The 13394-nt window shown below is 44.5% G+C and overlaps 1 protein-coding gene across 7 annotated transcripts in view; it reads left to right on the plus strand.

Moving 5' to 3' along the window:
* The window catches only part of LOC137371879 (myc box-dependent-interacting protein 1), a 164888-nt gene that overhangs the window by 113262 nt on the left and 38232 nt on the right, over positions 1-13394 (plus strand). For all 7 annotated transcript variants that reach the window (XM_068034853.1, XM_068034856.1, XM_068034859.1 and 4 more), the window contains one exon: positions 8358-8499. In XM_068034853.1, coding sequence (XP_067890954.1) covers positions 8358-8499 — 142 coding nt within the window. The remainder of the gene's footprint in view (positions 1-8357; positions 8500-13394) is intronic.

Below are 13394 nucleotides of genomic sequence, written 5' to 3' on the forward strand. Positions count from 1 at the left end.
CTCACCAGCCTAAAACAAAGGAACAACATTGGCTATTCTCCAGTCCATGGGACCTCACCTGTAGCCAATGAGGATGCAAAGATTTCTGTCAAGGCCCCAGCCATTTCTTCCCTTGCCTCCCTTAGTATTCTGGGGTAGATCCCATCAGGCCCTGGGGACTTATCTACCTTAATGCTTTGCAAGACACCCGACACCACCTCCTTTTTAATAATGAGATGACTGAGACTATCTACACTCCCCTAGGCTCATCATCCACCAAGTCCTTCTCTTTGGTGAATACTGATGCAAAGTAGTCATTTAGTACCTTGCCCATTTCCTCTGGCTCCACACATAGGTTCCCATCTCTGTCCTTGAGTGGGCCAACCCTTTTCCTAGTTACCCTCTTGCTCTTTATATACGTATAAAAGGCCTTGGTATTATCCTTAATCCTGTTTGCTAATGACTTTTCATGACCCCTTTTAGCCCTCCTGACTGCTTAAGTTCCTTCCTACTGTCTTTATATTCCTCAAGGGATTCATCTGTTCCTAGCCTTCAGCCCTTACAAATGCCTCCTTTTTCTTTTTGACTAGGCTCGCAATATCCTGTGTTATCCAAGGTTCCTGAAACTTGCCAAACTTATCCTTCTTCCTCACAGGAACATGCTGGTCCTGGATTCTAATCAACTGACATTTGAAAGACTCCTACGTGTCAGATGTTGATTTACCCTCAAACAGCCGCCCCCAATCTAATTTTTCAGTTCCTGCCTAATATTGTTATAATTAGTCTTCCCCCAATTTAGCTCCTTCACCCGAGGACTACTCTTATCCTTATCCACAAGTACCTTTTAAAACTTATGGAAGGGGTGGCGCAGTGGTTAGCACTGCAGCCTCACTGCTCCAGGGGCCTGGGTTGGATTCTGGGTACTGCCTGTGGAGCTTGCAAGTTCTCCCTGTGACTGCGTGGGTTTTCGCTGGGTGCTCCGGTTTCCTCCCACAGCCGAAGGCTTGCAGGTTGATGGGTAAATTGGCCATTGTAAATTGCCCCTAGTGTAGGTAGGTGATAGGGAATATGGGATTACTGTGGGATTAGTATAAATGGGTGGTTGTTGGTTGGCACAGACTCGGGCTGAAGAGCCTGTTTCAGTGCTGTATTTCTAAATATGGTTACTGTTCCTGAAATGCTCCCCTACTGAAACTTCGACCACCTGGCTGGGCTCATTCCCCAATACCAGGTCCAGTACGGCCCCATCCCTAGTTGGACTACCTACGTATTGTTTCAAGAAGCCTCCTGGATGCTCCTTACAAATTCTGCCCCATCTAAGCCCCGAGCACTAAGTGAGTCCCAGTCAATATAGGGGAAGTTAAAATCACCCACCACTACAACCCTGTTACCTTTACATCTTTCCAAAATCTTTCTACATATCTGCTCCTCTACCTCCCGCTGGCTGTTGGGAGGCCTGTAGAAAACCCCCAACATCTTGACTGCACCCTTCCAATTCCTGAGCTCCACCCATATTGCCTCACTGCATAACTCCTCCGAGGTGTCCTCCCGCAGTACAGCTGTGATATTCTCAAATATCATTTAATAAAAATCTATCCAGTCGTGAACATATTAATTTGATCCCAGCATTCACAACCTTTTGGAAAGAAAAGTTCGTTCCAGATTTCCACTGCCCTTTGTGTGGAAAAAGTGGGGGGAAAAGGAGTAATTTAATTCCTGAATGGCAAGCTTTGTTGACTTGTACAGTGGAATATCTGGTTGTGCACACATGGGCAGCAAATGAGCTGAAGGGAAGGCGTGATGGGAAAAGTAAGTTGCTTGCCTGTATAAAAGCAGCTTGACAGCCTTACGAAAATTAGGACAATTTGCCAGTTTTTGCAGGCTACGCGTCTACTTCATTTCTTTTCTTTCCTGCTCCCAGCAGATTTGCTGGGAGCAATTCAATGAAGATGAAGAAAGCAGGTCGTTGGCCTGCTTGAAGGTTTGTGCTGGTGTTTTTAGTGGTTTAATTAAAGCTAGCTGACTTGCTTGGATTAATTTTCTTCCTCCACCCCCAATGTCAATTCTGTTGGATGTTCAGACTTGCTCTGTGGTTCCTTTCAGAATTATTATTATTTTTGGACATTTTAGTGATCTGCTTTATTTTAGAACTTTTAATGCAATTGGTGATGTCAGGATGAGAATGGAGAGAACCAACATGTGTGTGAGTGGGGGAAAATGAAACGGCATGGAAATTTCAGCTGTTCTGTGTGCTTATAGCATTTTTTCCCCACTGTCAGCCATGACTCATTGGCTCTCCTTGTCTGAGTCAAAGTTGTGGGTTCAGACCCCATTTCAGAGACTTGAGCATACAATCCAGGCTGCTGCTCCAGTGTAGTAATGAGGGAGTGCTATACTGTCATAAGTGCTGTCTTTCAAATGAGACGTTAAACCGAGGCCCTGTCTGCTCCCTCAGATGGATATGAAAGATCCCACAACAGTGTTTTGAAGAACAGGGAAGTCATCTCTGTTATCCTGGTCAATATTTATCCCTCAATCGACATCACAAAAACAATGTCAGGTCCTTTTATCATGTTGCTGTTTGTGAGCTTGCTGTGCACAAATTAGTTGGTGTTTCCTACATCACAACAGTGACGACACTTCCTTGGCTGTAAAGCACTTTGAGATGTCCTGAGATCGTAAGGTGGCATATAAATCAAGTCTTTTTCTCATTGTTGTAGCACATCAGTATCTGTCTCCATTCCAACAAATCCCACAGATTTCTCACAAATATGGACGTAGGCCAATTTACCAGTGGTGTTGTGCACTAAACCTGCTCAGTCCTTGCTGTTGTATTGACTGAAGTCCTTTTTAAGAGTTAAATCAAAAAACCGCAGCTGCTGGAAATCTGAAATAAAAACACTGATAGTAATGCACAGCAGCTCTGGCAGCATTTGTAGAGAGAGAAGCAGTTAACGCAGTAGGTCTGTGACCTTTTCATCAGATCTGCTTTGCTTCTCTCTCCACAGATGTTGCCAGACCTGTTGTGTGTTTCCAACACTTCCTGTCTTTATTCCTTTTTAGGTCTGACTGAGAGCTGCCGATTGATTCAGTTCAAGTTTTGCCAGAACTGTTTTTGTTAATGTAATTTGTGAATGATCATCCCATTGAGTCACTCAGGGCGTTACTACTTGGATTTCAGTCGGTGCTTTTGGGAAAACCTCATCATTTTTAAGGAGTTTATTACTCTATCTCTGACTTCAATCCTTCAGTCCTTTTTTAATTGTTAATTTTGACCAGCTTCAGCAGGTGTCCTGGCCAGGATCTATCCCTTAACCAAAATCACTTAAACAGATTTGTCTAGCCATTCCTGTTTGTAGGAGCTTGCTGTGTACAAATCGGCTGCCACATTTCCTTCATTACAACAGTGACTACACCTCATAGGATGTCACAAAAGTGCTTTACATCCAGAGGTTATGAAAGGTGCTATATAAATCAGCTTGTTTCCACCACCACCCCCCCCCCCCCCCCCCCCCCCCCCTGCCCATCTCAACCTCAAATGAGGAATCCTGAGAATACTATGCCAAGTGTTACACACATGATAAATGAAATGATTTTCTTTATTCATTCATAGGATGTGGGTGTCACTGGCTAGGCCAGCATTTATTTCCCATCCCTAATTGCTCTTGAAACTGGTGGTGAATCGCCTTCTTGTACCGCTGCAGTCCTGAGTGTAGGAAGTAAGTTCCAGGATTTTGACCCAGTCACAGTGAAGGAATGGCAATATAGTTCTAAGTCAGGGTGGTGTGTGGCTTGGAGGGGAACTTGTAGGTGGCGGTCCTATGCATCTGCTGCCCTTCACCTAGGTGACGGAGGTTGTGGGTTTGGAAGGTGCTAGCGAAAGCCTTGGTGCTTTGCTGCAGTGCATCTTGTAGATGATGCACGCTGCTGCCACTGTGCGTGAGTGGTGTAGAAAGTGAATGTTGAAGGTGGTAGAAGGGAATGCCAATCAAGCAGGCTGCTTTATCCTGGGTGGTGTCAAGCTTCTTGATTGGAGCTGCACCCATCTAGGGCAAGTGGAGAGTATTCGATCACACTCCTGACTTGTGCCTTGTAGATGGTGGACAGGCTTTGGGAAGTCCAGAGGTGAGTTATTTGCTGCAGAATTCCCAGCCTAGATCTGCTCTTGTAGCCATGGTATTTATGTGGTCCAATTCATTTTCTGGTCAATGGTAACCCCGGGGATTCAGTGATGGTAATGCCATTGAACATCAAGGGGAGATAGATCATCTGTTGTTTGAGATGGTCATTGCCTGGCACTTGTGTGGCACAAATGTTACTTGCCACTTCTCAGCCTTGGATGTTGTCCATGTCTTGCTTAATCTGAGGAGTTGCGAATGGTGCTGAACATTGTGCAATTAGCTGGTGAACATTCTCACTTCTAACCTTATGCTTGAAGGAAGGTCATTGAAACAGCTGAAGATAGTTGGGCCTAGGTCACTACGCTGAGGAGCTCCTGCAGTGATGTCCTGGGATTGAGATGCTTTGTCCTCCAACAACCACCTTCCTTTGTGCTAGGTATGATTCCAAACAGCGGAGTATTTTCCCCCTGATTCCCATTGACTCCAGTTTTGCTAGGCTCCTGGATTCCATACGCAGTCAAATATTGCCTTGATGTCAAGGGCAATCACTCTCTCCTCATCTCTGGAGTTCAGCTCTTTTGTCCATGTTTGAACCAAGGCTGTAATGAGCTCAGGAGCTGAGTGGCCCTGGCGGAACCCAAACCGTGTCAGTGAGCAGGTTATTGCTAAGCAAGTGCCGCTTGATGGCACTGTCGATGACACCTTCCATCACGTTGCTGATGATCAGGAGTAAACTGATGGGGTGGTAATTGGCTGGGTTGAATTTGTCCTTTTTGTGCACAGGACATACCTGGGCAATTTTCCACATTGCTGGGTAGTTGCCAGTGTTGTAGCTGTACTGGAACTGCTTGGCTAGGGGTGTGGCTGGTTCTGGAGCACAAGTCTTTAGTACTATTGCCAGAATGTTGTCAGGCACATAGCCTTTGCAGTATCCAGTGTCTTCAGCTGTTTCTTGATATCACGCGGAGTGAATCGAGTTGGCTGAAGACTGACATCTGAAATGCTGGGGACCTCCGGAGGAGGCAGAGATGGATCATCCAGTGAGCACTTCTGACTGAAGATGGATGCAAATGCTTCAGCCTTGTCTTTTGCACTGATTTGCTGGGCTCTCCCATCATTGGGGATGGGGATATTTGTGGAGCTACCTCCTGTCAGTTGTTTAATTGCCTACCACCATTCATGTCTGAATGTGGCAGGACTGCAGAGCTTGGATCTGATCTGTTGGTTGTGTTCGCTTAGCTGTGTCTATCGCATGCGGCTTCTGTTTGGCATGCAAGTAGTCCATTTTATAGCTTCACTAGGCTGACTCCTCATTTTTGGGAATGCCTCATGCTGCTCCTGGCATGTCCTCTGGGTGGGAAAAAAAAAACTGAAAAAGTGACATCACAGGAAAGCTGTGACGTGATTGGCTGGTAGGGAATCTGTACTGAATTTGAAAATAAAACTGATAAAAATTGATTAAAACACTAAGTAGAGTAACTAAACCAGAGGGAGGAGATTACTGTATTTAAATAGCATTTAATATTTATAGTAGAAATCTAGCACTAGGGACCATATAGTTAATTGTAACAATTTAGTAAGGATTTAATAAGTATTTATTTTATATTCATTAACTAATTAGTGATAGAAATGACAGAGGGGTGAAGTGCTTCACCTGTGAGTTGTGGGAGGTCCGTGACGCTTCCAGCGTTGCAGACGACTACATCTGCAGGAAGTGTACCCAGTTGCAGCAGCTCACCGACCGCATGGATCGGTTGGAGCGGCAACTGGATGCACTTAGGAGCATGCAGGTGGCAGAGAGCATCATAGACAGGAGTTTTAGAGAAGTGGTTACACCCAAGGTGCAGGCAGATAGATGGGTGACTGCTAGAAGGGGCAGGCGGTCAGTGCAGGAATCCCCTGTGGCTATCCCCCTCTCTAACAAGTATACCGTTTTGGATACTGTTGAGGGGGATGGCCTATCAGGGGAAAACAGCAGCAGCCAGAGCAGTGGCACCACAGCTGGCACTGTTCAGGGAGGGACAAAGCGCAGAAGAGCAATAGTTATAGGGGACTCTATAGTCAGGGGCACAGATAGGCACTTCTGTGGACATGAAAGAGACTCCAGGAAGGTATGTTGCCTCCCTGGTGTCAGGGTCAAGGATGTCTCTGAACGGACAGAGGGCATTCTGAAGGGGGAGGGTGAACAGCCAGAGGTTGTGGTACACATCTTTACCAATGACATAGGCAGGAAGTGATGAGGTCCTGCAGGGGGAGTTTAGGGAGTTAGGTAGTAAGTTTAAAAAAAACAGGACCTCTAGGGTTGTAATCTCTGGATTACTCCCTGTGCCACGTGCCAGTGAGGCTAGAAATAGGAAGATAGTGCAGCTAAACACATGGCTGAGCAGCTGGTGTAGAAGGGAGGGTTTCAGATATCTGGACCATTGGGCTCTCCAAGGACAGATGGGACCTGTACAAGAAGGACGGGTTGAATCTAAACTGGAAGGGCACTAATATCCTGGCTGCAAGGTTTGCTAGCTCACTCGGAAGGGTTTAAACTAGTGTGGCAGGGGGGTGGGAACCAGAGCAGTAGGACAGCTAGTGAAATAAATGAGGACATAGTAAATAAGGCCAGTAGGACTACGAGGAAGAGCAGGCAGGAAGATGTTGCTGAGCACAGCGGGACTCTGCCACCACTTCTGGTGGTTATGTCCTGTCTCACCGGCAGGGATAGTGATGGCAGTGTCTGGGACATTGTCTGTGAGGTATGATTGTGACTATGTCTGTCAGGCTGTTTAGTCTGCGGGCCAGCGCGCTCAATTTTGGCACACTCTTCCAGATGTTAGTAAGGAGGACTTTGCAGGGTTGACACGGTTGGGTTAGCCGTTGTTTTCCAGTGCCTAGGTGGTCTGTCCGTTTTCATTGTTTTTCCTACACTTCGTAGCTGTTTGATACAACTTAGTGGCTTGCTAGGCCATTTCAGAGGGCAGTTAAGAGTCAACCACATTGCTGTGGGTCTGGAGTCACATGTAGGCCAGACCAGGTAAGGACAGCAGATTACCTTTCCTAAAGGACATTAGAAAAGCAGAGAGGTTTTTGCAACAATTGACAATGATTTCATGTTTATCATTAGACTAGCTTTAATTCCAGATTTATTAATTGAATTCAAATTTCACCATCTGCTGTGGTGGGACTCGAACCTATATCCCCAGAGCATTAGCCTAGGCATCTGGATTACTAGTCCAGTGTCATTACCACTATGCCACTGCCTCACGCTACTTTTTTTCCCCTCGAGTCTTGAGATACAACCTATAAAGCCAGTGCTTTCTCTTGGAAACACTGCATTGGCTTCTCCCAATGTATCTGTAGCTGCTGTGTTCTGGGCTGGTTCTTTGGATAAAGGACTCAACTACATCGCTCTTTGTGTATGGAGATAGGTGGGCTAGCCCACCTCATAACGCTGGTGACTTTGAGGGTAAATTAACTTAGTTAGGTTGGAAAGCATTGTTTTTCCTTTACCTACTGGGGCTGACACATGGACTATTGAGGTCAGTGAGCCCAACAAAATAATTTTCACAACTGCAATAGAAAAATCAACCATGGTAAGGAATGCTTCACTACAGTAGGCTAAAGGCCTTCCCCAGCAGCCTTTTATTTATACGATACTCTTTTAATGTAGCAAAACATCCCAAGATACTTCACAGCAATGTTTTAAAACAAATTGACCCCAAGCTATGTAAGATATTTGAGAAAATGGCCAGAGGTAGGTTTTAAAGAGGTAGAGAAGCAAAGAGGGATTAAGGTGAGAATTCTAGAGCTTGGGACCCAGGCAGCTGAAGGCACAGCCACCATTGGTAGAGTGATTAAAATCGGGGATGCTCAAGGCTAGAATTGGAGGAGCGCAGAGATCTGAAGGTTGTGTTGGCTGGTGGAGGTCAGAGATGGAGAGGAGCAAGGCCACGGAGGGATTTGAAAACAAAGGAATTTTAAAATTTGAGTCATTGCCAGGCTTCAACATTGTAGACCAGCAAGCACAAGGTGGATGGGTGAACGGGACTTGGTGTGGGAATGTGGAACTTGCTGCCCCATGAAGTAGTTGAATAGCCTAAATTTATAGGGAAGCTAGGTTAGTACATGAGGGAGAAAGCAGTCGGATATGTTGCCCTTGGGCCATGTATTTATATAGCATCTTAAAAATTTTTGCTTCTTTAGAGAAATCTTCTATTTTGAACATTTTGCATCGTGAATTTTAAAGAACTGTGTATGTTCTACCAACAGTACCCCTGTGAAACCTGAGAAGTCTGCATCACCACCAGTGGAAGAGTCTCCTCCCAGCAGTCCATTGGCAAAGAATGACAACCATGTACCTGCTGCTTCACCTACACCACATGTCCCTCCTATACCCAAGTCACCATCCCAGGTAATGTGGTTTGTCACTTGGTGTGTCATCAGTTGTCTTTCTGATGGTATGTTGCCTTCTGATTACATTCTCCAATCAGATAATCTGTTTTCCTTTATTTCTGTGTGTTGTCTCTCGTAGTGATTGGGAATAGTCCTGGAATGCTGGGGGCAGACTGGTTTGCCATTGGATTTTTGCAGCTGTAATGAGAGCATTCAAACTCTACTTAGCGTGGTTGTGTTTGACATTTACTCTAAACTGGTCCGTGCACGGCCAGTCACTGTCTCCTCCAATTCTTTAGCCATTCACTAACTGTATTTGCAGTGCTAAATAAGCACCAGATTTTCAGTGGTGACTCTGCTGTCCTTGAAGTGTCGGCAGGATTCTGCCAAACTGTTTGCAACTGGAAATTGAGGTTAGTTGGCGAGTTGCATGTAAACTTCAGGACAGTTTAACTGAAATATTCCCACGTTGCACTTATTTCCGTCTTCTCCATTATCTGGTAAATTATTGCATGACTATAAAGTAATGCCCCCCTCCCCCCCCCCCCCCCCCCACCACACTGGAAAGATACCTAAAATGAGTGTTTCCAGCTTTTCGGTGTGGACGCGGTGGGCCGAAGGGCCTGTTTCTATGCTGTACGACTGACTGTGACCTGTAATTTGCGAAAAACTTAAAGCATTTGATTACAATCTAGTGATTTTTGTCACTACTTTGTTAAAGTAGAATGGGGTGGTGGTGAATGAGGGGCCACAAATATGAGGTAGTCTCTAAGAATCAATAAGGAATGTAGGAGAAGCTCGTTTACCCAGAGTGGTTAGAAAGTGGAACTCACTGCCACATGGAGTGTTTGAGGAGAATAACATGTAGATGTACTTTAAAGTTGAAGCTAGATATGTGCATGAGGGAGTAAGGAATAGAAGGTTATGTTGATCTCATTAGATCGAGCAAATATGGCAGGTGTCTCTTTTGGAACATAAATTCTGTCCTGTAAGTGTTTAATAGTTTTATGTTGGGGGTTTTAAGTATAATGGTACAAAAAGTAGAGAGCAAACACTCGTGAAGGTTAGCTTGCATCTTTGGTTGCAAGAGGTTTTAACAAATGTAAATTGAGAACGAGTCCCAGTTGTTGCAATGGGTGAGGCTTTGGTAATTTTAGATGGAGTTGGAGCCTGAGCTGGTTATAGTGAATTACTCACCCAGCATTCATGTGAAATGTATAAATAGCAGTTGTGGTGTGCATCATTTGGTTCCACAGCAGTACTGCACAGATTGATTTGCTGTTTTAAATTAAAAATGGCTAATATTCATCAAGTTATTGAATCACAAGCTGTGCTCAAAACTTCTGTCTGAGGGTTGAAAGCTGTTTAAAAACATGCATCTTTAACATTTTTTTTCCTCTCCACTTCCACTACTCTGTAGAATTTACTCTCATGCCTTCCATCTTGCTGTCACTTTTTGGGAGGATGCCAGCAAAGGGGGAGGAGAGTCTTACCTGCTAAACCCATGTAGGAACAGGAGGAGGCCCTTGAGCCTGCCCCTCTAACCAGTTAGTTCATGCTGATGTGTATCATAACTCTGTCTACCCACCTTAATTACACAACCCTGAATACATTTGCCTAACAAAAATCAGTTACCTCCATTTTGCGTTTTTCAATTGACCGCCACTTTTTTTTTTCCCTCCTACCCCCACAGCTTGGGAGTAGGGGGGAGAATTTTCTAAATTTCCACCACCCTTTTGAGTGAAGTGCTTCCTGGTCTTGCCTCTGAATGCCGTAGCTCTAATTTTAAGGTTGTGACTCTTGTTCTTGACCCCTCCACCTCTTGTATTTCTTCTCCCAAATGGCAAGGATAATATCCAACCCAAATCATCCTTACCACCTTACTACCCCATGGGAAAGGATATCCCCCTTTTTCCCACCCTCTTTCACCCAAAGCTGCTGACTTGTGCTGCAGTACAGTTTCACATTGCTTATAGCACTCTACTACCTGATGGCCACTAGTCACATGAACCTAGGTGGTGTAAGCAGGCAATTTGAGTAAACAAGTCTCATTGCTTGGCAGCAATGGATGGGGTTGGGAACCTTGACTTTTCTTCCCACTCTGACACTACTGCCCTGACTAAGATGAGTTAACCTGGGACAGCCTGGGGATGGGGCATGATGCAGCTCAATAGGATCCCATGCAGTACTTTTAGTCACCAAGACATTAGACAGTCAGACCTTCTATTTCTATAGATTAGGCTAAGGAGGAAGAATTAATCAGAATGATGTCTCTATTACACTAACTGTTCTGAATACTGAGTATTTTGCTGCCCCTCCCAGGGTGACTAATCAGTTTACACTCCCATCCTCTTGAGTAGGCATCATGTGTTGCCTCCCACTGTATGACTTAATTGCAATGGGAGTGTCATCTCATTGCCCCAAATTATCAGCACTTATGTCTATTAAGATAATTAGAGTTTAATTTTTAGTCTCTACAAATGCAAAATTTTAAAAACAATTTGTGACCTTTTTGTAAATGCACTGTCCATAAACTTTTTAAAAACAATTAGACTATGATTTACATGAACCATCAAAGCCAACTAGAAAAAGTGACAGGTGTTTGAGAGGGTAGTGAGTTGTGACCTCATCCTGCTGGTGAGTCCAATAGCTGACTTGTCATGGCTCTGGTATTTGAACTGGCCACTGGGCTAAATCATGTTACTATTCATAAAATTGTGCTCGTACACCAGTATGCAATCTGTAATTGAATCTGTCAAGCTGGCTCTTGTTTCTAAATCCAAGGGCAAATATAATAGGGTTTCCCTCTGCTTAAAGTATATTATCATGGGAATTATTTTAGTAACAATGCATTCACAGCCTGGAATGTTGGTGCGTTTTCCTATCAAAGTAAACAACTCTTATTATTTTCAAGTATTGAGTGACTAAGTGTTCTTTGGTGAATGTTGCTGCCATACAGATAAGTACAAAGTATTCTGAGTGCCTAAGTTTTCTGTTCTCATGTTTGGTGTGCATGAAGCTTAGACAGACTGATTCCATTTGCTGTTAAATTGTTAGCAGGAGGATGGTGTCTGCTTGGTTCCATGCAAGCACATGTGAAGTCTGTGGGTTCAAGCCCCACTCTAGGACATGAGCACATAACCTAGGCTAACACTTTGGCATGGTACTTAGCAAGGTGCAGCCTTCACCCATCTCATCATCTGACAAGATAACCACAGGTCCCATCTGCCTGTTAATGTAAAAATCCAACAATGCTATTTGGGGAGAGCAGAGAATTTGCCTGGCGACTTGGCATACATTCCTCCCTGCAGTTAACCATCACTGCCAAATGACAACAGATTTACTGGTTGCAGCATTTTCCTCAAATCAATGACTGTCCTTGAATAATTCATTGACTGCAAAGCCCTTCTAAAGTCACAATGTCCACAAGCCTGTTGCAAACATTGGTGCAATATTGACAATGTCCTTTTGTATTTACAGAATGACTTCCAAGGTTTTATTTTCCGCAAGAAAAATGCGTGTGCAGAATAAGTTCATGTTTGGATCCTGTTTCACTATTGCTGTAGCTTAGCAGTACTTGGGGAAAGGAATAGAAGGTTATGCTGATTGGGTTGTGAAGTTTCATGGGAGGAGGCTTGTGTGGAGCATGAACCAGTTGGGCCAAAAGCCTATTTCTGTGCTGTAAATCCCAACGTCAATTTGAAGGGATGACATGAGAACTGTGAAGTTACACCTATCTGGGAAAGGATGAACAGCTTGGGTTTCCATTTTTTTTTAAAAGAGAGAAGGTTGCAGGAAGACCGAATAGAGGTCTTCAAAATTATGGAAGGTTTTGATAGAGTGCACTCCGTGTTCCCACTTGTGGGGAAGAGTCAAGCTAGAGACCATCAATATAGGATAGTCACCAAGAAATCCAACAGGGAGCTCAGAAGAAACTTCTTTGCTCGGAGTGTGAGAATATGAAACTTGCTGTCAGGAGGAGTAGTTGGGCAAGGCAAGTAGCATGGATGCATTCAAGAGGAAACTAGATAAGCATATGAGGGAGAAGGGAATGGAAGGTTATCCTAAGTTAGGAGGAAGGTGCAAGTGGAGCATAACCATAGAAAAATTACAGCACAAAAGGAGGCCTTCAGCCCAATGTGTCCTTGCCGGCCGGACAAAAACCTAGCTGCACGATCTAATCCCACCTTCCAGCACCTGATCCATAGCCTCGCAGGTTACAGCACTTCAGGTGCATGTCCTGCTATCTTTTGAAATGAGTTGAAGATTTCTGCTTCCACCACCATTCCTGGCAGTGAATTCCAGACACCTACCACCCTCTGGGTGAAAAAGTTTTTCCTCATGTCTCCTCTAATTCTTCTACCAACTGCCTTAAATCTGTGCCCCTTGGTAATTGATCTCTCCACTAGGGGAAACAGGTCCTTCCTGTCAATGCTATCTAGTCCCCTCATAATTGTGTACACCTCAATTAAGTCCCCCCTCAGCCTCCTCTGTTCTAAAGAAAACAACCCTAGCCCATCCAATCTTTCCTCATAGCTGCAACTTTCAAGCCCTGGCAACATTCTTATGTGGATGCCAGCATGACTACTTGAACTGAATGGCCTGTTTCTGTGGTGTCGATTCTACAAGCATTAGAATGTAGGCTGGTGTTTGTAACCTCTCGCACACTAAATGCTTTTAGTCACATCGCTCAATTGTGCTACCAGAACGAGGTGCTGAGAACTTCGTCCATGGGGGAGAAAATCAATATGAGAGGCTCGCTGGGTGTGTGTAGGTTCGTAAATATAATATCCTGTAGTAATAACTTGTGTTTATATAGTGTCCTTGACATGGTAAAATGTCCCAAGATGCTTTACGAGTGATATTGGACAAAAATTGACATCGAGCCAAAGGCGACATTGGGACAGATGACTC

This window comes from Heterodontus francisci, chromosome 7, assembly GCF_036365525.1.
Source record: "Heterodontus francisci isolate sHetFra1 chromosome 7, sHetFra1.hap1, whole genome shotgun sequence".
NCBI lineage: Eukaryota > Metazoa > Chordata > Chondrichthyes > Heterodontiformes > Heterodontidae > Heterodontus > Heterodontus francisci.